Source organism: Cydia amplana, chromosome 4, assembly GCF_948474715.1.
Source record: "Cydia amplana chromosome 4, ilCydAmpl1.1, whole genome shotgun sequence".
Taxonomy (NCBI): domain Eukaryota; kingdom Metazoa; phylum Arthropoda; class Insecta; order Lepidoptera; family Tortricidae; genus Cydia; species Cydia amplana.
This window is the reverse complement of record NC_086072.1, coordinates 16,090,016-16,116,056: the sequence shown is the minus strand read 5'-3', so window position 1 is coordinate 16,116,056 and position 26,041 is coordinate 16,090,016. Positions and strand designations below refer to the sequence as shown.

The 26,041-nt window shown below is 36.0% G+C and overlaps 2 protein-coding genes across 2 annotated transcripts in view; both read left to right on the top strand.

Moving 5' to 3' along the window:
• The first annotated feature begins 4,633 nt into the window (after positions 1-4,633).
• The window catches only part of LOC134647317 (uncharacterized), a 72,501-nt gene continuing 51,093 nt past the window's right edge, over positions 4,634-26,041 (top strand). The window contains exon 1 of the mRNA XM_063501620.1: positions 4,634-4,643. The gene's annotated coding sequence lies outside the window, so the exon portion shown is untranslated. The remainder of the gene's footprint in view (positions 4,644-26,041) is intronic.
• Positions 5,901-13,108, top strand: LOC134647654 (keratin, type I cytoskeletal 9-like). The gene is made up of 3 exons (XM_063502009.1): positions 5,901-6,575; positions 8,825-9,053; positions 12,926-13,108. Exons 1-3 carry the CDS (start codon positions 6,016-6,018, stop codon positions 13,103-13,105), a joined length of 969 nt encoding a protein of 322 aa, XP_063358079.1. The 5' UTR covers positions 5,901-6,015; the 3' UTR covers positions 13,106-13,108.

The following is a 26,041-nucleotide window of genomic DNA, read 5'->3' as shown; positions in this document are numbered from 1 at the left end:
ATCACTAAACAATATTTGAGTTAACGTTGTATGTATACTCGTATTGGGAGCTTTAATGATATATCTCTCATTTCTTTAATACTTACAGCGATGAGGCGACTTACGAATCATAGCATAGAGTTTTATTACAAACATATATGGCTTTTAACTAAACTCTTTTGTTAGTCGGTGGATATTGGATCGGATCCGACCAGGATCCGGCACTACAATATTGGCAACAATGTCAGAACACAAAGCTATTCGACGTAATAAACACATGTCTTTAACTCCTTTGTTTTGAACAGTGTTTCACTAATATTCTTTGTTTATTAACATTCATTTTAATTATTTATAACTCGTAGGTACTTATACCTTGTTGAGGGCATGCTGCCTCTCTTTTGGAACTAATAATATGTACGAAGAACGCCTAATGCGGAATGTAGGATTGGTAATACACGCTCGATAAGCAAACACAATTCATTTCTGACATAGCTCATAAAATCCAAGTGCCTTTAAAGCAAGAGCAACATATTTAATTAAAAAGGAATTCTAGTGGTACTGGTTCGCCAATGTATCAAGTATGAATCATTAATATGTATTTATTTATCAAAAATGTAAAATTATAAAAAAACAAATTGAGCAACAACAAAAACATGGCGCTAGTGCAGGGTGGAGGTAGACAGGTTAGGTAGGGCTGCACCGTCATTGAGACCGAAGAAATGTTGGATGGGTTTGAATTTGTGCCGTGTCCCACGGATACACATGCTAGTAGCTCGGATTATCGAAATCATAATTTTGGATCTTAGCCAGCCCACTAAGGGATCTGTCCCAATGGTCAGCGATGGCTTCACCGAGATGTTTGATGAAGGTGGACATTTGCGGAGCGAAAACTCCATCGACGGTGAATCTTTTATCAAGTATGTATATTAAACTTCATATTGTATCTTAATTCAGATACTTAAGTTACAACTAGTGGCTCTGTGAAGACCTCGCAAACAATCGACAAAAAAAATAAGCAGATACTTAATTATATAAATATCGACCTGCCCTCAAAATTTCACAAGAACCGGTGAAGAGGTGTACAGCCGGACAGACAAAATAACGAAATCATTTTTGCTCAAGCTGAAACAAAGACGCTTCACTCGCGGTTCTGCTCGCTTGGTCAATTATTTTACTTTAGCAATTAAAAATATAACCCAGGCGCTATTTTTAAGTCGAAACAACATGCTCGGAATTTTTCTTTGTGTTTTGGTCCATCCGTAAATAATAGTCTGTGATTTCAAAGATATTTTAATGTAGGATCTAGGCATAGAGATATTTTAATGTAGGATCTAGGTAAAATGAGGTAGATATGGTACCAGGCGCACGATCGTGAGCCATTAAATATAGGTTACGGAACCTATATTTAGTTAGTCGTATGGGTGACGCCAACGTGTCAAATTGTTAAAATCGTTGGATCAAATTTTAGTTTTGTCAACTATGAATGTAACACGTCTACATAAATAAAAGGTCATTGGATCTAGGTATATTAATTGAATTTTGATACGATTTGTGTTGATGTGTCGATGTATTTTAAATGCAAAGTACCTACAAAGGTGATATACGAAGATGTATTTAGTTTACAAAGTTTTGGAGACTCCAATTTGGAGTTGAACCGAAATAACTGCTTATTTCGGTTCAACTTCAAATATGAAAGACATCAAGGGCTCCAATTGGCAGGAATCGAACCTTAAGGGGCCCACTGATGATCAGTCCGCCAGACGATATCGGCCTGTCAGTTAAACGCAAAAGGTGACAGTTCTGAAGAACTGACATATTTCGTAAAATTGCTACAAAATAATTTCAAAACCATTTTAACATTTGGCTTTACCAGATGACATCACCTCGCTTCTCGTGGCGATTCTCATTTTCTTTTCTTCCGTAAAATATATGTGTTATGAGTTATACCGGCTGTCAAATTGCCTACCTTTATTGTAATACAGTCAGCATCAAAAAGTGTGAATCACACTACGCGTCAAAAGTATTACGACCATTCTCAAATAACTTATCAAAAAGTAACCAAACTTCAGCCATGCATGATACACTACATATTTGCATCAGGTTGTATCTAGTGGTTTCAAGGGAGCACATACTTAAGTACAGCTCGTTAGGCTAGTACGGGAACTACTTATACAAGCTGTCTTTCCAACCCTATCATATTTTGCGAGGTAAATATGTAGGTCATATAGATGACGCCCCTGCTAAGCTGAAATCGCGCAAAAAATTGGTTGCTTCTTACGTTTTGGCTGATCAGATATCTGTTTTCTATGGAAAGCTACTTCAAACATACTATATTAAGCCATTAAGTATGGCCTATATACGCACCTCGGACAACTTGAACTTGAAAATCGTAACATAAATATTAAATAGCCATCAACGCTAGCGATAGGTACATCGTAATGCAGTCCACGTTATCAATTGGGCAATCCCTCCAATGTCATTGCTACGCACTGCGATTGTGTAACCGCGTCGAAGATTCCACGTTGATACACAAACGGTCACATTTGATCATGTACTTATCTCGTTACAATAAGGGTTAATAATGGTAAGTGACCTTTTCTGATGATCATATCAATTGTAATAGTTTTTATGTGTTTGTTACCTTTTTCAATGTAATAAAATAGTAGTATGTATTGCCCACTCTGTTAGTATGAGTAAGTTCTTTGGCAAAGGATGACAATCATAAACTCACTATTCGTCTTGTTCGGCTGTCCAACTATCGCCTCAATTTTAAGCTATTTTTTTATTCTAGCCCGCCACTTATATGTAGGTATAATTCAATGTTGAAACCTGCCATTCTAACACATTGTATAAAATTTTTACATAATGTAAATTCCAACAAATACCTATCATCATCTTCATCTTTCTCGCGTTATCCCGGCATACTGCCACGGCTCATGGGAGCCTGGGGTCCGCTTGACAACTAATCCCAAGAATTGACGTAGGCACTAATTTTTACGAAAGCGACTGCCATCTGACCTTCCAACCCAGAGGGGAAACTAGGCCTTATTAGGGATTAGTCCGGTTTCCTCACGATGTTTTCCTTCACCGAAAAGCGACTGGTAAATATCAAATGATATTTCGTACGTAAGTTCCGAAAAACGCATTGGTACGAGCCGGGGTTTGAACCCGCGACCTCCGGATTGAAAGTCGCACGCTCTTACCGCTAGGCCACCAGCGCTTTTTCAAACAAATACCTATATTGTTTCAAAATTGGCTTCAAAGCGGAGGGCAACAATAGCGGAATAGGTGGAATCGTTGCTACATCAGGACATAACACCATTCCTCCATCGCCCACGTCCTCTAGGAATAATCTAGGACAGAACGCGTAACAATAATGTCCATATTCAAAATGTTTACATGCTTTGCGACATATAATTAGTATACATAGTTATGTAATAAGTGTTTACAAAGATTTGTGGCCAAATTCAAAGGTCATTTTGTTTTGATTACAAGATAGTTCCTCCTATGTACAATGTATGTACAGTACAGATCGAAGGATGACTCACTCTAGACTGCACCCGCACTGCACTGACATCAAGTGCACATTCGAATTTTCCTGTTAATGACTCTAACCCAACACTCGTATGATACAAAGAAAGGTGCGCTATAAAAGCTTGCAGTAATCGGACCAAACATGTTAACAACTTTCTAAAATCGACACTTAGGCCAGACTGTTTCATTTACATTTAATTGCTTTAAAAAAAATTGATAACGTCTAAAGCCACTTGACTTGATTAAGTAAACCATTAATGTTTTATACATAAAAGGTGACAGTCTAATTTGTTATACTTCTTGAGGTTGAGGTCATTTGCCTTACTTAATTTAGGCTATAATTATACAGATTTAGTGTTCTCGGATAATTTTTCTGTTTCCGAATGGAAAATGGGTTAAACTACGTATAATGTTCATAATTTAAGTAAACCTGAAAAATATATCTGGGCCGGTTTCATGCGATCTACATAAGTTACAACCAGAAATTAAGCTCCAGTATTATTTGTGGTACCGAACAGACAATGTTTGTTATAATACGTGTTTGTTTGTAACATGTTTGTTTTGTTGTCAATTAGTTTGTGTGGTTGTTGGTCGTTAACTGGTTTTTTGCCTAACCGTAGTTCCTTCTTTCCTTTAACTTACAATATAGGAAGTACAGATTTCCAAAAAAAGCTACATGTAGTTCATTCCTAATTTATGCGACAAATTTTCATACGACCTAGGGTGTATCGTAGCAGATAAGCGTGTACGTACTTTACGCGCGACGACCGTGACACACGGCGAGCGGCCCCGCCTCAAATTACACAGGCCAACACTTAGGGCTGCCAATAATTATTGACAAAACGCTGCAATTCGAGTTACAGCGTTTTAAGTTACCTTCGATCAAATGATTCCTTTCATGTTCTTCTATCATCCTCTTTTTTCAGATTTTTGATACCTCTTTTAATTAAGTCTGTAGAAAACTGTCAAAACGCGGCAACTATGGTCTAAGCATACCAAAACATTGTAACAAGAATTAACGCGTTTTTAGTTCAAATACATGATGATATATTGATGACATTGGGTAAAGCAGAACGCTGTAAGTGCTACTTGCAGCGTTCTGCTTGCATATAATATTGTTAAATTAACAGCATATAATACGCCAAAATGCGGCAAGAGACTGAGAAAATGATCGTAATATCGTTTATTAAAGTTTAAAATAAAAAAATCCAATTACGTAGTTAATTTCATTATTTTTAATTATATAATATCCATTTTAAGCACTGCACTTACAGTGTTTTCTTTTTTCAATGAATCAGTTTATGAGTTATAACCTAATAGCCAAAACGATCCAACTAGGAAATAACTGTGGCAAAATGATGTAAGTAACTATGGAGTTACAGCATTTTGCTAAGACGTTTTCTTTGTTATTTTTTGTAGAATCCTATTGGCAAAACACTTTATAGCTAATATTTAAATAAATACACTAATTTATAAAGTTTTCTCTAGACGGCTATATAAAATCCACTATTAGGTATATATTGATTAAATTTCAACATGATAAGTTCATAAATAATAGGTGTTACAAAGGCCGAACTGTTTAAACCTTTAAACGCGTTTTTCTCAAAACTACGTTTTTACCATTTGACGGCAGAATAATAATCTTATTGGACCTCAAGCCTTGAGATGTTGGTCAGCACGGCTTTGCACAGAGGACGGGAACCGATGGAGAAAAGTCAGCAAGAGTCTTCGTCGGATTAGTCACGATCCTGTCATGATAATGTGGGAACGACGGAGGAGGAAGAAGACGTACCTACAGCTAGGACTATTTATTTAAAATTAGTCTACCTATATTATTTCGTTTGTAGTTATATGTATGTTTCGTCTCTAGCACAACCCTGGTTTTTAATTATGTATGTGGATTGATTGCCAGGCAGTTAGACTCCTTCTAGTGGCCGACGTAACCCACTTGATCAGATGCTGTATCGGGAGTTGTAGCTCTCGTAATAAACTGCCAAAATACTCTTACCGTTCAAAATTACTACTTAAGAGAACTCAGACTTGATGAAGTTTTATATTAAAGTTGAACATAAATACCTACCTATAAACAATGCTATGTTTAATATAATGGTATCATATATTAACACGTTCGCTGCTGTAATTAGTTGTTAAAATCGCAATTAAACATGTAGCGAATGTGTAATCATGATACAGAACAAGCTTTAACCTATGCATATTCGGGACAATAAATAGAAGGAAGTTCCTTCCATAAATAATTGACATAATCTTAGTCACATATGTAAATGTGCGAACTGTCCCTACGTGCCTAGATTCCAAACAACCTGCCATCAGGAGGACGGCTGGATTTCCCCATCAATAACATTATGTCTTACGCGTCGTTCTATCAGTCGGTGAATGTTATTATCTACATTTGCTAAACAAAACGTCGTTAAATCTAAAAGGAGAAGGTCTAAGAGGTTTATGGAAGTCATCGGTGTGTAGAGGGGATGCTGTACTGGCAGGATGTCGGCGCGGGCAACTCGCAGTGGGTTTTCTGAAGGCTACGGCGCGTGCCGCATGCCAACTCCGCCGCTGACCTCGCGCGACCCTATTAAAACAAGAAAACATCGCTGGTCGGACATATTGTCTCCAATATCACACACCATGAAGTTCATCTGTTCGTGTTTGTGTCTGGCGGTCGCGCTGGGCAGCGCCGCGGCTGCACCGGCCAGCGGTTTCGTGTTCCCGGACGAGCGGCGGCGGGAGAAAAAACTGGAGCCAGTCATCACACCTCCTGTTCTACCTTATATAGAACATTTGGAGCGTGACCCTAGCACGCTGCTTCCCAACGAGACGAAGGGAAGAAACGTGCAATCTGATTCGGTCAAGCCTCGCTTTGGATTCGGTGGTGGTTTTAACGTCGCCCCCACCGGGCATGGTGGCCTGACGGCTAGCATAAGCAGCAGCGCCAACGGCCTCGGCTCCAGCCACTCGGCGTCCCAGTCATTCTCGTTCGGGTTTAACGAAGGGTTTAGTGCATCGCATTCAGCTAGCCAAGCCTCCTCATTTAATGGATTTGGCAGGTGAGTGTCTAATTACTTTCTAATAATGAATGATCTGAAGGTGGAGAATCTTCTACTTAATAAAGTATTCACTCTTGTGTGAATTTTTGTTTTGTGTTTACACTTTAATCCCGGTCCATAGGCAAAAACACCGATCTTATTATTGAGACCAAGCGTCTGGGATAGTTTTGTTTTCATGTTGTTTAAGTATTCAAACGTAATGACTTATTTAAGAACTTGACTGACTGACTTGACACTGGAAACGGTCTACTTTTATTCGATTAAACATTATTTCAGTAATGACCAGGAACAACCTGGACAACTGGAGGCCTAGCCGGAATGACAATCGTTGATTGAAAACCCCATTTGGAGCCTAAATAATGTATTTATGAAAATAGACACGTGACTTTTCGTAGCATTTTAGCTACTAGTCACCCAGGTACATTTTTTTCTTTTCTTTTGGCGGCGGTTGTATGATTTTTATATTAAAAAGTTACTTAAAAAAGTTTAACGAAATTTTATAAAACCACACCTAAATTATTTTTATCTATTGCCTAAAGAGTGGAAAGAACCTCCAGACCTTGGTAATGTTTTGTAACTGTCCCCGTAAACCTGTACCGACAAGGCACGCTGGTTCGGTCAAGTAGTGCGACACCGTTAAGCTAACTATGTAACTGTTACATACATCTCGTTGCGCGAATATGTCTTGAGTTGAGAAATTTTGGCTCACTGCCCGCGGATTTTTAGAGCCTGACACACAAGTTACAGCTTAATTTTATTATTATGTGTTGGACTCTATGTAGTCGATAACTTTGTATCACCGTTACAAAGATTTCGACATTCATATATTGAAATCCAAGTCATATTCACAAGCCCAAGTTATATTTAGTAACTTATGTTGCAAATTTATTTGTTTGTAAATCAAAATCTTAACAACCGCTTTTGGCACTTTTATCAAATTGTAAACAACGTATGTTTTTCAACGTTGTAATAAAATACTCAAATATAAGAATCAGGAAACGACATCTAACAATAAATATATATATTTTAATAATTATATCATTTATTCAGGTAAGCAATATAAAGCAGCAAATAATTACAGATGTTTTAATTACATATATGGGTTATAACTACGGGCTTCATATTTAAACTTAATCCCAACTTCTTATCGCTAATGCCATACACTGGTACGAAAACTTCCATTCCAAATCTCTAATACCAAGGTACCTATATTTAATAGGTATTTATATATAATATTATACCTGTTATATCACGTGAAGGGTAAAGTTATTTTAGTTCTTATTAATACAGTTACTGCGGTCAGAGATGATTCCATATTGCTCGCTCTACGAACCTTAATTATGGTCAAAAATTTTATGGTTAACCGACACCGGAACTTATGCGTTAGACGTTTAAACTTTCATACTCACTGTGATACATAATGTGAAACTATAGCATACCATGTTTTATAATCGAATTAGGCAATCTATTGTTAGCTTCTTTCATGTCTCTTAATTGTCCTGTTTTTAGGGAAGCAATTAAGTGTGCCTATACTAGTTATATTAAAAAAACTTCTTCGCAAGAAACCACCAATACTTATTCCAACAAATTGAATAAGTACCTAGGTATCCCGTCTAACAATGGCTCTTAATATTTAAGTACATATTTAGGCTAACAAATGGCGACTGCCATCTAATCTTCAAACCCAGAGGAAAATCTATAGGCCTTATTGGGACTAGTCCGGTTTCCTCGCGATCTTTTCCTTTTTTAGGGTTCCGTACACAAAGGGTAAAAACGGGACCCTATTACTAAGACTCCGCTGTCCGTCCGTCCGTCCGTCCGTCCGTCCGTCTGTCACCAGGCTGTATCTCACGAACCGTGATAGCTAGACAGTTGAAATTTTCACAGATGATGTATTTCTGTTGCCGCTATAACAACAAATACTAAAAACAGAATAAAATAAAGATTTAAGTGGGGCTCCCATACAACAAACGTGATTTTTGACTGAAGTTAAGCAACGTCGGGCGGGGTCAGTACTTGGATGGGTGACCGTTTTTTTGCTTGTTTTGCTCTATTTTTTGTTGATGGTGCGGAACCCTCCGTGCGCGAGTCCGACTCGCACTTGGCCGGTTTTTTTAGTAAATATGTATCAAATGGCGTATATAAGTTCCAATAAACTCATTCGTACGAGCTTTCTCATTGGTAAACTTTGATATTATATGCATTGAGCACTGTTACAAATCAGTAACACATTATTCATTACTTTCCAGCGGCTTCGGCGGCAGTCAGGCCAGCAGCCAAGCGGCCTCGTTCGGCGGTTCCGGCGGTTCCCTGTCCGGCGCGGCGTCATCGGCTTCAGCGTTCGGCGGCCACGGCGGCCACGGCGGCCACGGCGGCCACGGCGGCCACGGCGGCCACAGCGGCTCCGGCAGTCAGAGCGCCTCGCAAGCCTTTGGGTTCAACGGCCTAAACTCCCTGGGCGGATTCCAACCTCATGAGGTAACGTCACGTTTCAGTGGTCTATCAAAGATTGATTTGGTGGGTTGCGGCTATTGATCATAGATTAAAGACTTTAATGAAGTAACTCTGGATGACCGATGCTCAAAAGCGAGCTACAAAGTAGCTGTTGTAGCCTGTCACCTCAGATTTAGTAGGACAGTAGGACGACCACAACTACAACAATACGTACCTGATTTGCTACAATAAACTACAACTTCACTTGCCATAATGATTCGAAAGATTCATTGCTCATATAATACGACAATATCTGGGAGACCGAGCTTTTCTCGGAAAACATATATAATCTCAATAATTAGCGTTTTCCCAGAGATAAGAACTATCTAGATCACGTGCGGTTTTACTGAACAATAGACAATAGGATAAGCCTTCGGGCGCTACTAGAAAGCTACAAACTATACATGCGAAAGATATATGAAACAAAAAATTATAGCATAGGCTTCATTGACTGCTTGCTCAACCGAATAAAGCACTTAGCTCTCGCAATAAACACAATGTAGGTAGGTTATCATTTCATGACAATTTCATCATACAATTATGCATCGGGTAGGTATAATTAGCTATGTATTATCTTAAAAAAGCGGCCAAGTGCGAGTCGGACTCGCCCATGAAGGGTTCCGTATTTAGGCGATTTATGACGTATAAAAAAAAACTACTTACTAGATCTCGCTCAAACCAATTTTCGGTGGAAGTTTACATGGTAATCTACATCATATATTTTTTTTAGTTTTATCATTCTCTTATTTTAGAAGTTACAGGGGGGGGACACACATTTTACCACTTTGGAAGTGTCTCTCGCGCAAACTATTCAGTTTAGAAAAAAATGATATTAGAAACCTCAATATCATTTTTGAAGACCTATCCATAGATACCCCACACGTATGGGTTTGATGAAAAAAAAAAATTTGATTTTCAGTTCGAAGTATGGGGAACCCCAAAAATTTATTGTTTTTTTTTTCTATTTTTGTGTGAAAATCTTAATGCGGTTCACAGAATACATCTACTTACCAAGTTTCAACAGTATAGTTCTTATAGTTTCGGAGAAAAGTGGCTGTGACATACGGACGGACAGACAGACAGACAGACAGACATGACGAATCTATAAGGGTTCCGTTTTTTGCCATTTGGCTACGGAACCCTAAAAAGATGATAGTTTTTGTATACGCTTAGATACGAAAACTGAAATAGAGTATTTAACCGCGCGCGACATTCAGCGCATCAATGACAATCTTGATTAATTATCCTAATCATCATTATGTTGGCGGAGATATATATCTTTAATTACATTATCGTAAATTAGTGATGATTTCATTATCATTCCCACGATGACGGAACCAGTCGCCAGTCGCCATCACTGGCCATCGCCGCTAACGATCTGATTATTGTAATGTCGTTTAATCACCATAGAGTCCCATCTGAATGTAAATGTAATATGACAAAATTGACGCATACGAATAGCTAATTTAAATAATATATGCGTGCTAATTTTTTCCTAACAAAAGACATTATATCAAAAGATAATAAAGACATTTTTTTTATGGAGGTATACATAAGCTTTATACTTGTATGGATAATTTCAAGTATTTCTGACCGTAAAACTCTCTAGAAGAAACGCTGAAAATAGCTATGACTTCAACATTCACCTGTGTACATAACGGACTCAAATATTTTTTCTGTATGAGCTTAAGTATAGAGGTACCTACTTATTTTAAATATCTTATACCTTAATACTACATAGTTCTTAAAGTTCTGATCGTAGGTAGATTCTTAACACCACGAACGTTCAAAATAACGGAGCATGAAGGATCAAAACCCGTTAAAGTTTATGTATAATAAGATTAATAATTTAAAATATGTAAATCAGCGATGTCACGCTTTAAATTATATGTTCGTTTTACATTATAACCAATAAGTCTGTATTAAAAAAATAATAGTTTTGTGTTTGTTAAGAAATTTAAATACAAGACAATCTCCAAAAACTGTACATTAACAGGCTGTTTTGGAAGCAAAAGTGAAAATATTGCTACGTATTTAAATCATAACTCATCAGCCTTTGAAAATATATTATTTTCACAGAAATCACAGAATACAATTAATATATTCCGTGATGCGTACCTAGTGTATTTTAGTTAACACATAGGTGGTCGAGGTCTGACCGACGCCAGTAGGTACCTCAATGGTAGTAGCAGTAGCAATTACGAGTGGTTAAATCCGACTAAGGTTTTCCTCTTCGCTTAAAAGGCGAGGACACCACGTAGACCATTTCTCTGTGACTTGCATCTACTTAATAGAATCCTGACCAATAATTTCTAAACATAAAAAATACTGGCTAAGTGTAAAAACTGGGAAACTACTTAGCAATAGGAAATGCTGGAACAAACAATGAACAAGGCGTTCTATTCTAAACTATAGGTATGATACCTTATGACTTCGTGTATTACTTATTTATTTAGACGGATCTTTTGTACGATATATATTTATTGCCAACGTTCAGCACCTACTTACACAAGTGGTGGTCCACTGGCTTGCCATTTTGCAACATTCTACATCGCACGAGGCACGGCGGCGGTCAGCTGGTGCCGGACACGATTCTCTATTTTATGGTTTTCGGACTTTTCGGAACCTACATTAATTATCCTACCACACTGAATATTAAATAGTCATTCGTGCACTTTATATAAAACCAAATACGTTTCGAAATCATACATTATTCGAGTTGTAGGATTTATTTACATACATAAAATGTCATGATGTGGCTATTTGAGTGGATATTTATGCACCTCGTGATGACATTTCATTTCACTCTGCATAATTGTACTTAAACGGTATGTAGGTGAGTAGGTAATTCTTAGGCTTTTTAAGGGGTAGGTAAGAACCTGGTCTTCATTGTGTACGTTTGTACTGTACCCAGAGGTCAAGCAATTTGGCAGCCAGATCAGTCTTTATAAGACTGGTTAGACGTAGCCAAACCTCCTGACACCATCCGGTTTTATGTAATATCGTATTACCTACGTATAACTGTTGCCATATAATCGTTATAATTATAGTTCTGCAGAAAAATAGTTCGCAAACAATTTGGAGTCAAATAACAGACGCTAAAAATTTTCCCTTTAAAAAAAATTACCTTGTCTGTAGATATACTGTACCTATTATACTATTTGTAGGAAAACATCTCTCAGAGAATATCTACAATACTAAATTATAGGTGTGTTGGTTAAACAAAATTTTAGCAATACATTGATATTATATGCACTGTTAGCATTGCCCTTTTGTTTTCAGTGAAGAACTAAGGGCCGATTTTAATAACAAAACTTCCGTGAGACACAGACATATTAAATATATTAAAAACGGGTCACGCACGTATTTTACTACTAACTAAGGGCCGATACAGACGGACTGCAACCCGACTGCAATTTGTATGGAAACTGCACGCTGACTCACATACAAGTTGCAGTCTGTCTGTACCGGCCCTTACTGTCTACATAACGTCTTAAACACTCCGTAATCATTGTGTATCATAAGTACTTATATTTAAACATCACGATTATTCATTACATTGCTCAGCTTGGCTACATTAAACAGCTATAATTTAAACATTGTTCACGCCTGTCTTTGAGTACACACGTGTGATATATATGAAATTTACAGTAGGTAAATGTGATGAAACATTTAGCGTTATGTAGACAGATCTCACATAATATCTTAGTAGAGGAATTATCTCCATGCCTCACAAATATTTTTTTAATCATTAATTTATGTGCAGTAGTAGGTATATATTAGAAGTAACGTTATTTGTTGAATTTATTTTATTCCTGTATGTGTTCATAAAATAAACTTGTTTGTTTTTATTCCAGGCAACCTTTGGCGAGGGTCTATTGGACGTGAGGCACCGAGGGATCCCCGATTTCCCCTTCCCAGAATTTATTGGCAGAAATGGGAGAGGCAAAGGCATAAGCGCTGCCAGCTTTAGAAAATCGAGGCCTCTGAATACCGATAGCGACGATTTTCTAGCAGTTCTGGTCTCTAACACTTAAACACAAATAGTTAGCATTTAAAGACGAAGATCTTGCCAAGTTTATGCAAGCTGAGATATTTAAATACCATATAGTCCTCATAATTATAGGAACGCTCGCATAAACTTGGCAAGAAGTTTTAACACATCCTTACATAATGATAAATTTTATAAAGATCTATATAAACGTGGGTATGATGTAATGCTCTCCTGCATCGTCAAGATATGTCAATAGTCCCTTACGTTTGTTGTGTTCTGATAATTCCTATATAGGAAATTAACACATTGCGGGACACGTACGGCCCAATTCGAACTTTAAGATACGTCAATAGATCTAGAAAAGATATGGATTAGATATGTCAGTGTCAAATGTGACATTTCTTCAATCAAAAATAGCGGCCAAGTGCGAGTCGGACTCGCCCATGAAGGGTTCCGTATTTAGGCGATTTATGACGTATTAAAAAAAACTACTTACTAGATCTCGTTCAAACCAATTTTCGGTGGAAGTTTGCATGGTAATGTACATCATATATTTTTTTAGTTTTATCATTCTCTTATTTTAGAAGTTACAGGGGGGGGGGACACACATTTTACCACTTTGGAAGTGTCTCTCGCGCAAACTATTCAGTTTAGAAAAAAAATGATATTAGAAACCTCAATATCATTTTTGAAGACCTATCGATAGATACCCCACACGTATGGGTTTGATGAAAAAATTTTTTTTGAGTTTCAGTTCTAAGTATGGGGAACCCCCAAAATTTATTGTTTTTTTTTTTTCTATTTTTGTGTGAAAATCTTAATGCGGTTCACAGAATACATCTACTTACCAAGTTTCAATAGTATAGTTCTTATAGTTTCGGAGAAAAGTGGCTGTGACATACGGACGGACAGACAGACAGACAGACAGACATGACGAATCTACAAGGGTTCCGTTTTTTGCCATTTGGCTACGGAACCCTAAAAACGTCACTTTTGACACTGACATATCTAATCCATATCTTTTCTAGATCTATTAACTGACGTATCTTAAAGTTCGAATAGGGCCGTGAGCATGAGAATGAGAATAAAATATCTAACAAACTTCGTCCACGAGCGTATGGTGGTTATTATGTATGTATATAACTGATTATTATGTACTAGGTATTTATTTATGTATATCGTCGCCTTGTGCACATAGTACAGGCTTTGCCTAGTGGCTAGGCGGTATGTGTAAGACTGTCGGCATTTTTTATGGGAAAACCAGTGTTACAAACTTCACTAGTCCACATCAAAGTTCACGCAAAATCTGCAATATATACCTCAGTCAATAGTGTTGCAACATGTTTTAACGGTTAAACATAATTGTCATCTTCCAGTGAATAAATATGCTTAGGAATTAGTTTCAAGAGAATACATAAATGTTTTGAAATATCGTGAATTTTGAAATGCAGCATGCTAGAGTTAACACTTATTGCCACATCACAGCGAGCGGTTTTGCTGAGTATTTTAATGGCATATTTATATATTTGTCTCAGTAATTAATATTATTGTAGGTACTTAACTAAATTTGCATTTTTTGTGTAGCTCAAAAGGATAAAAACGCTCGTAAAAGATTTAAGCTTGTAGTGGTTAAACTTATATCGTACCAGAATTTGTTCATTTCCCAAAGCATACTTTATATTTAGCTCTCTACTTGTGTAGATTAAGATGAAGATTTTGTATATAAATAGGAGAGTTTGTAACTCTATGTAAGGTAGCTAGCTATGTACAATAATGTTGTAAGAAATTGTTACTTATTATTTATTTAGTACTAGTAGTTCGCCCCGAACTGAGAACTCGCGGTTCGCCAAAAATATCAATTGAATGCAGTCGTCAAAGGATTGAAAACCGCTTACGATTTTTTGCAAGATCTGTGGAGCCCTTAACTGATACTGTATCTGTGGTAAGCCGAAATATTTCCTGTCAAATGTCAAATACCTATATTATGTTTATTTTATTTTATTTTATCTTGCTAACTATTTCAAAATGGTAAATTTAAAAACGATATTATAAAAGTGTAAGCCGAGCACTTTCATTTGATACCAAACTCGACCATACTTTCTTGCAAATAAAATGACCAGAATAGCAAGACACCTCACAAACAGCTTTTTGGCCTTCTAAGCTCTTCTAGCTCAATAACCCTTTGATCGAGCCTGATCATAATTTAATGACTAAAATATAATGCCCTCGACTACACGTTTACCCAATTTCATTTAAATTACAACAAATTTACTTAAGTTATTGTGTATCAAACTATCTTCTGACAGTTCAGCTTAAAAACATCGAAATGCCGGGACGTGCCGCTAGCCAGCCGCGTGTTCAAAGTTGAATGTAAGAACTTCGCTTCGCTTCGCTCGCTCGTTCGATAAGTTCTATTTAACACAATCAAGTTCGAAATGAAAAAAGCGTAATTTTGTTAAATTATGCTAAAACTAATATAAGGATACAAATTCTGCTAAATGTTTCCACCAAACATATTATGATAATAAAATTAAGGCTTCAAATTATACAGAACCAATAAAGATTTGTTGTTCTTACTTTCGTTTTTATTTGGCTAAAGTGAATCCTATTAAACTATATAATAATTGCGAATTCCGATCAGTACCCGTACCACGAGTCACTTACAATGTTTATTCGTTTATTCATTAAATATGTACAGCAAACTTTTCACTATATCTAATTATACATTTTAATTGAAGCCAGCGTTTAAAGACATAGTGTGCAGTAACAGCCCAAAAAGACCGGGGCCTGTGCTAGGGCTAGTTACAATATATGTGACACAAGTTTAGAGAGCGATCGGATAAATAAATTTCCTATACCTAATATAAAATTTACTTAGTCAACGAAAAATGCTTAATTAAACATGCATTACTGGCTATATTTTTTTTTATTTTTATTTTTTTTCTATGTTCGTATATAACATACTATATACGTATACTGGATTTATAATTATGTAAGTAGCTATATATATTATTTGTTATATAATACACATACATATATATATATTATATGGAAGAATAGAGAAATATGACACGGAGTTACGTAGCTTTGTATTTATTGAGGAAATATTTGTATGTAAAAGTCTTTAAATTCTTGTCTTTAAATGTCAAGAGGACTATGCAACTAAAATGACACTTCAAGAACCTATTCAATATTACAACTACCACAAGTAACATTTTTAGAAAGAAAGAAAATACATTTTATGACAAACAAATACAGATGACAAAAACATGTTGATGACAAATATAACATTTAGAGCAAAATGCCATAAAAGGGTCACAACTCAGCATGTAGCTGGCAAAGCCAGCGCTGTTCTTCCGTTGTGACCCAGGCGTAAGCCGTTCGACGACGAGGCGGCTATGCTTTATTTTTTATTTTTTATTTAATTAACTAAAGTAATTAAAAACTAGAACTATAAAAACATAAAATTGAAACTAAACTATTTATACTATAAAAGCAAGAACGCCTGATTTTCGATGGTGCGTTAATTTTGCGACTATCCAATTTTAACAGGCGTTACACACTGCAAGACCCTAAAGATTTAAACTTGTATTTTTTTAAACGATAAAACTTGTTTTGTTTATTTCAAAAAATACAGAATATGTCAGGGGTCTCCGCACTAAGCTTCGGCTGTCGCGGGGAACCAGATAGGAGGTAGGAACAAGTTGTTCTGAAATTTCTGAATAGCGTTACAGTTGCAGGCATTAGGGAAAGTCAGTACATGCGTGATTTTGCAAGCTTTTATTTATAGGTAACGTGTGTGTATGTTAGTGTGGGTCAAATCTTGGAAGCTAAATTTGATCTATTTCCCGATTTCCGATTGAGCTGAAAATTTGCATACATATGTAAGTCGGGTGACAATGCAATATTATGGTACCACCGAGCTTGAGATGGAGACAGGAGGTGGCCATAGGAACTCTGTGCTGAAACAACGCAACCTAATTGTGTTTCGGGTTCTTACTGTTCTTTGAATTCTCGATGAATAGGTATTTAGGTGCCTGCGGTACTAAAAGTACACTCAGCGATAAAAGCCATTTGCCAAAAACTTATTTATTGTAGGGTTGAGTGATGGTTTTGTGAATCGATACAATATAATATGTATTTATAAAAAATAAATACGGGGTTAAGTTAGTTTGGGTGGAGTGCGAGAATCATTGAGACAAGATAAGACACCACTTGCATGAAATAATCATACCTACTTGGGCCATTTTATTTAAAGTTGTCCCCTACACTTTCTTTCAAAATTGGGTTTTTTTTTGTTATTTCTACTCAGAATCAAGAGCTCTTTTGATCCTAATAGGAGAAAAAAGTGTCCCAAGGTTTCCATACATTTTTCGATCCTTCCATTCCGAAACCGCCATACAAAGTCTATGAAAAAATGGTAACGGAATGGGAAAAAAAACCTTAGGACACTTTTTTCTCCTATTAGGATAGAAAGAGCTCGTGATTCTGAGTAGAAATAACATATAAATTCACAAATTAAAAAAAAAAGTGTAGGGGACAATTTTAAATAAAATGGCCCACTTAATGTTTATCTTGGTCCGGAGCGGGCTGAATATATTGTGCTCCATTTGCTGCATTTAATCTTATACTTGTACAGATTTTGTACAAGCTTAAGTTCAAACAAAATGGCTGATTGGCAAACGAACATTTTATTATTTCCAGGTAATGTCCAGTCGGCCTAGCCAAGGTGACAATCGCTTGCGCTTCGCCATCGAATCGCTTTGTGTCTCTCTATCACTCTTCCATATTAGTGCGACAGTGACAGTTGCGTTTAGATGGCTACAGACTACGTACGGAGCGTAAGCGATTGACATGTTATATTGGCTACGCGGCGCGGCCTGGGTCGACAAAAATATCGTTACGACCGTTACGTATACACTGACCTTTTATAATCGTTATTATCAGTATTTGGGAATACGAAGATGATGGTTTTTTATCTTACTGTCACACACATCCTTGTTTAAGACGCCACGGTTGCGCCTGCGCTGGCATTACGCAATGCAATAAAAATACAATGCAAGTTGTCAAGGAGGAATTCCCAATTATTCACGATAAGCCCCATCGAAAACTGTTTATGATTACAAATGGCTTAAAGTAACCAAAGTCAGTTTATATCAACTCAATGAACTTGGACTATCAAAGAGTAATCGGTAGTTATTTTTTACCATAATGCAGGTTGATGTAAATGAACAAAAAATTAAGAAAAATCTTGATTTATGGAGGTAAAGTTCTTAAAATCTCTCGTGCTCTATTAAGGCCCGAGTCTCGAGCAAGCGAATTATATCGAATTACTTAGTCAAAAACTAGAATCTCGAGTGTTGCGAAGGTTTCAAATTCAAAGGCAAATTCAAAATCATTAAGTACTGAAAACGTCTACATATTGTTACCTGTACTTAAAAGCAAGCTTTACTTTTATGTACGAGAAAGTCTTATGGATAATCCAAAATATATTATATATATCATACATATATATGTACAGTACGGCTACCATCAGTTTGGCACTGACATAAACGCCATCGAGAACGTAATTTACTTTCCATACATCTCGCTTGTACTCGCATATTTAGTGCGAACAACGAGATGATAGAAAGTAAATTACGTTCTCGATAGCGTATAGGTATGTCAGTTTTGACACTGTCAGTGAGTCGTGGTACGGGCTCAGAGCTTTCTCATTATTAGTTAAGTAAAACGTTTATTATCCACTTCATAAGAGATTTGATGAAATGAAAATGTTAACAGAGTTCTGGGCCGAATGTTAAGTAGTTCCTACATATGTATTTTGAATCAACTTTGTCCTTCGATTCGGTGTCGCCCAGAAGTTTATTGGCAAATTATCGGTTCAGGGTAAACTGGGCACTCGTATATGGAAATCACATGACAGAGTTTATATAAGATGGGAACCCGCCATTCAACTTCATCAGTTTACAGAATATTCATTCGCATCGAATTACTGTGAGCCGACGTTAAAAATGAAAATATTAACATTGTTTTGTGTGGTGTGTTGTGTTAACGCTATTCAAATATTCCCTCTGCCGGGTCAAAGTGTTCCAGATAATTCTAAATTTGGTAAATTTAATACGGCGCCTCTGATATCTAAGGCACCAGAAGTGAATTTAAGATTTGCAAGCACTACATCACGTCCATTTGCCGGACAACCAACTACACAGACTCGGGGATTAAAAAGTCTGGAAGTGAAAACTACATTTGGCCATATTGTACGACCGTTGAACTCAGCTCAGTCGGTAGCGGCGTCACCGACGGCTCAGATAACAAATGGAAACCAAGCGTCATCGAGTTTAGGAAGGGGTTTCTTTCAAAAGCACGAAATTGTCGCACCCGCGAAGACTGTAATAGAACAGCCGGCTAGAGATCTACTACCACCTAAATAGGTACCTATGATGATTTTTAGTTGATTTTGAATATTTTTGGCGAACTAATTACAGATACTGAAAAGTAGCGTTTAAATTTTGAAAGTTATAAACTGAAATAGATGTCATAGGTATATTAAAGAAAAAGTGACGAAGCCGAAGTGGTGAAGGCCGGAAACACAATATATATACTTGTTTGAAATTATTTGATTTATTCCCAAAGGTGTGTTTTGAAAGTTAGTTATTAACCTACTTTAGAAATTCTTCCCCTAGGAATACTTAGTAAAAATAAAATGGTTTAGTTGGTTAGTTTTGTAACCTACCTATTACAAAACACTCACTTCAATATAAACATTCAAGATAATTATCACTGAAAAGTGGTAAATGATATAATAAATTGGCAGATATTCAAAATAAGTACAACTAAAATAGTAATTTCACACCAACAAATGGTTCGCAAGCAAATGTATTATTTTATTTGCAAGGATAATATAATTACTTACCTTTATGTGTTGTTTCAGATTAGTTAGAATATTGGGATAGCTGCTAAATTTCTTCAATTTTTGAACAAAGTATTAGAATAAAGAACCAAAAAATTGTTAGTTGTTTTTTTTACACCCTAATATCCTATTAACTTCCTACCAGTGGGGAGTCAAATGTGTCCGCAGTTCACACCACGGCTGATTTACCATACTTAGGTATGAATATGAATATTATGGCCCTGGTTGCGAAAATTTTGATCCAGGGTTCAGATTTGAGTTATTTTGAGTTCTGCCACCGCGAGCTTATTTGTGTAAGAATATTTAGGAATAAACATGTGACCACCGGAAATCTATCCACAGATAGGTAGGTACATCTGTAGGGCTAAGATCGCCGGCTCTTTATCATTTGTCACCATGGCTATCTCGTTCTAACAAATAGGTAAGTGCGAAAGTGACGCATAGCATGACAGGTGATAAAAATGCGACCATGATAGCTGGTCTGTGATCATAAAAAGATAGAAAAGTCAGCACAAAAATATTGTGTCAGCTCTGGTTCTGCAGGCGCCCATATTATCAGGGAACCCCATAAAAAACGGCTTTTATGTAAATTAGCATCAATTTTTTTTATATTATTTACAGATATATTTGGCAAGTAAAATACCACGACTCATCTCATAAACTATTTATATGTATAAACAAGTTTTTGTCGCAGTGCTGTTCATCCGGTTATACTTATCTCATTTTAATCAGAACTTATTACAACAAACTCATTTATTATATAATAAGTTGTTTTATACAAATGATGTTCCAAAGCAATTAAACTCGAAGATATGTTAGTAAGTAGTTAAGTACCTAAAACTAAAAATTACAATACAAACACCTATGTTAAGTACATCACATCTTTATTGCACACTTCAATAAAAATAATACACTAGGTACTATAGAAAATCCAACAGGACATAATACATATAGGTATTATAGGTAGTCTTATCACTAAGGAGCCCGCTCCTTCCAGACAAACCTTCCATAGATGATTTTCAACGTTTAGCTACCTATATGTATGTATGTCCACAAAATAGAGAAAAATGGTCGGACCATATAAAATTTTGAAATCTAATCATGTGTGCGATATACTTAGTAAAATAAAATGTTGAATACTCATTTTAAGGGTAAGAATATAGGAAGTTAATATTGAAATTAGAAGTAACGTAAAATTGTTTGTTTTCAATTACCTAATATATGTATCACAACACATGATATCATATTGTGTTTCAACTGTGACTCTATATGCTACAAATACAAACATGCCGTCCTGAATATATTTTATGTATTTAAATATCAGAGGTCATAAAATGTTATTTTATGGTACCTAATGAAGTTTGCATTGCAGCCTAATAATATTAGAATACCTACCTAGTTCCTACTTTTGTTTGTAAATAAACCTATCTCTAATAGAAAATTTATTAACACTTAATATTTAAGCGTCCTTAAATATTAATTTAAGTAATTAATCCTACCATCGTATTTCCACGGAAACGCACTAACGTGTTGTGCTATTTCGGTTAGTCTCCGTACAAAAAGTACTGGGGTTGACTGAAGAAGCATGACAAATACGGACGTCTCCGAGATCCGATGGCAAAGGATTATTCAAATTCAAAATTTTTTATTCAACAAAAACACGTACAGATGATCAAAGGGATGGAGCCTCCCTGTAAGCAAAATAAATGCTTGTGTTGGGAGACACCGCTATTCCTTACATAGGTAACTTGAAGTAAGTACTTTACTTTAGGTATCTACTACATTATTATTTACAAGTATAAATATCTTAAGACAATAATAACCTTACAGGCTATTATGTATTACATCTGAAGGTTTGTATCGTAGTGATCGTAGATGCAGATGACACATCGATTCAGTGGAATTCCCTCAACCACTCCTACCGAGACAATACTAGATAATAAGCACCTCTCCGTTATTGTGCCTTTCAAACTATAGTGATTCATAACAAAACGGGGCGTCTCTCAGGCACTTGTGCCTTTATCAATCAATTTTAAGTACAAATACGATGAAGAAAAACATAAGCGACCTAAGCGCGAATATCTACTTCAGTTGGGAGTTGCCACATCGCATTTATGAGTTCTTTGTGTATCCTCTACTCCTACTTGATGATTACCAGCAAGTACCTCACAATGAGATTTCGCTCCATAGAATAACAAACTCCTACTTTGATAGGTACTATTCCTAGGCATAGTCAATTATGGTCATTATTTTCATTTATACATAATATGGTCATTATTTACATTCGCTACAGATTATTTTAATAATAATATAAAATAAGAAAATAAGCGTGTCAAATAAATGTCAGCAACACTAAATGGATTTTAACTGCTAAATAACGAGATGAGGTAAAAATGAAGTAAGGGTTCAGTAACACCTTACGAACCTACATACCTAATATTTTCTTACTTAGATGAAAATAACAGTCCCACCGCTAAAAACATTTAATAATAAGCAATTTATATACAAATGAGATGACAGTTAACTTGCCAACGATTAAAAACGCCATCTTGAAAAACCTGCCCATGAAGAAAACCAGTCTTAAAACTTAACTGAATAAAGGAATCCCATATAGACAAATACGAGTAGGTATCATAACGTGGTTATGCAGAAAACAACCAACTCTAATTTTTTATCAATGCAGAAAGCGACCAAAGCCTCTGAGTTAGGGTGTAAGTCACTTTGACAAAAATAAGAAGTTGGTCGCTTTCTACAGAACTACCTACCTACGGTCCATTAAGGAATCCTGTTTCGCACGAGGAAATTCTAATATCAAATGGCGTGGTTTTTATTATCCACATATTAGTATGTAAGTACTGCCTACCTAAAAATGTGTTTTAACTATTTTAGCTTGGAAGTAGGTGCAACAAATCAAATTACTAGTGTGATAATTAACACATTACGTAACTGTGTCGAAAATGTAAAGGGCCAACATTATTATTATTATTTGTCTATCTTTCCATATCACGGGACCATGGGGTCCCGGACCTTTGGGAGGCGTACGTGGGGCTGAAGCCAACAGCGCAGAGGCCTTTTAAGACACTTTAATCTAAAAGCAAGGGATACACATGGCGGATACCATCCCCGAACGCATAATGTGATACATCCGAAGATGGTCCCCGCCAGGTGCAAAGACTATTGCAGTGCAGCACTTTTGAGCTGCGATGGGAACTAAGGTCAGGGGCTATAGATTTGAAAGTTGGATAGACTGGATAATGGGCTATGGAGAGACTAGCGGACACCTGCCGTGACAATCAGTCTCAGAATTGTAAATGACAGGTGGTGACTCGCCAACTCATTGAGTGGGCCCCGCAATGGTTATTAGTATTATTATTTTATTTATTGCTCAGAACACATACAGTCATGCATAAAAATATAGATATAACTACAACAATATTATATACCGTAAAACACCCTATTTTCGCCTACTTTTTGACATATTTTTGAAGTTTCCTCTTAGGGTACATGTTTATTGTGTCATCACTAGTATCTAAATGGTATATATAATGATAACACGTAAATTAAATTTAAAAATAACCCAATTGTATGTATAATTATACCTAAAAAAGGAGCTCAAAGACAATAGGCGAAGTTTCATCTTTTTGCCTAATTTCGCCTACCCTATCAAACATGACTGAACATAGGCACATTCCATTAAAATTATGTTCTACCCTCTGTATGATTGACGTAATTTATATTGAATCGTACGCCGGTGTTATTAAGGTCCTATTACGCACATATTTTCATCATAGGCGAAAATAGGAAGACATCCAGCGTGTTTTCATACATATTACTACGATCGTTCAGGGTTGTCAAAAATCATGTTTTTAACCAACTGTCGCAATTAAAGAGGGTTTTTGGTTTTCATGTCATAAATCATATAGGTATGAGAAAAAAAAAACATTTCAAAATCAACCACAAAATGTATTTAAAGAGTAATATTAATTAAGTACTTACTTAACAAAAATCCCGCTTACGTTAGGTGAAAAATAGATAAATCAAGCTGCATAATTGCGTGTACTAATCAAGTGTCCATGCAATTTTGCAACTGAGTGTGCATGATCGAAAATAAAGGTTTGTAGTTTGTAGTGACCCAATAAGTAACTAAATATTTTATATCACGATTCAAGTTATCTTGTAAAATACCACGACACAAGAAAATAACTTTGTATAATCCATTTACAAACGCATGGTCCTTAGGTATTCAAAAAATAATGTCAACAAAAATACCACATGACATGACTCAGTTAAAATTTCAGAATGACCTGAACACAACACAATAAACACGTGAATCGGCCATTCTGAAATTAGTCAACCAGGACCGTTATGGATTCGTCTTGTCTGTCTGTCCGTCTGTCCGTCCGTATGTCACAGCCACTTTTTTCCGAAACTATAAGAAGTATACTGTTGAAACTTGGTCAGTAGACGTATTCTGTGAACCGCATTAAGATTTTCACACAAAAAATAGAAAAAAAAAACAATAAATTTTGGGGGTTCCCCATACTTATAACTCAAACTCAAAAAAATTTTTTTTCATCAAACCCATACGTGTGGGGTATCTATGGATAGGTCTTCAAAAATGATATTGAGGTTTCTAATACCATTTTTTTCTAAACTGAATAGTTTGCGCGAGAGACACTTCCAAAGTGGTAAAATGTGTCCCCCCCACCCCTGTAACTTCTAAAATAAGAGAATGATAAAACTTAAAAAATATATATGATGTACATTTCCATGCAAACTTCCACCGAAAATTGGTTTGAACGAGATCTAGTAAGTAGTTTTTTTTAATCCGCGTCATAAATCCCCTAAATACGGAACCCTTCATGGGCGAGTCCCACTTGACCGTTTTTTTAGATTTAGGTTAATTTTAGTTTAGCTTTATTTTAGAATAGTTTTTAGTTTGTATTGAGTTTAATTGTAATTTTAAGTTGCTTTTATTTATTGTTTTTTTGTCATGTTTTTGTACAGTACGTACACATTTTGAAATACAAAAAAAAAACGCAACGAGTTCCTATTTTTTTTTTCATTAAAGTGACAACCCTAGGGGTAGGCGAAATTTGGAAGGAACATGGCGTTTTGACCTCTCAGGTGACATATTACAAGATAACTTTTTAATTACGAGGGATACGTGAAAACTAATTATTTCATGCGAAAGATCATTAAATTTCGATTATAGATTGAAGTATTTTGTTGACTCACCTGTTAAACATGTGCCGCTGGAGACAGAAGTATTCACGAGCAAAAAAATCTTTGTCACACCTAACACTCTTTAAGACACTCTAAAAGTGAACAAGCTGAAGGTAGACGCAAAAAAGTAACAGCAGTGTTGCCACAAATAAATTTCCCAATAGATATGGTAGTTAAATATGCCACGTTTGATACCAATTTTAGTAGAAAATTTAATATTTTTAATTTAGGCGATGTTTGGCTTGACAGGCGAGATTAGGGTGTTTTACGGTACCTACGGTACCTACTATTATGTACCTACTGTGAAAGGTGTCGATTTCAAACACTCCCTTCGGTCGTGTTTTAATTTATCGCAACTCGTTGCGAATTACCTACCTATTTTTCGCACTTGTATCATAATGTTCTATTACTAAATTCCTGAATATAGACGTTAAGGAAAATATTTTTACACAATTCGATGTAGGTAGTAAAATAACCATAGCTATGTTATGCCCCTTCGTTTTTAGACTTTATTTAGATTATTTAATTACCTATTACACGGGTTAGAAACGAAAACAAAATTGCGAACATATTATTTTTAGAAGCTCCTAACTCTTATTTAGTTTAGTAAGATATTTGTAAATGATAATAATAATAAAAAAAAAAAACTTCCGTGAGACAAAGACATATCAAATATATTAAGAAAATACTTAATTATATACTTAAAATACGTGAGTGACCCGTTTTTTAATATATTTAATATGATAATAATAATGTATCGTTTTTTTAGAGTCTCAACCAACATCTTGAGAGAGAGGATCAAGGGTCAGATGCAGAAGGCGGTGATCTTGGACACGGCGCGGA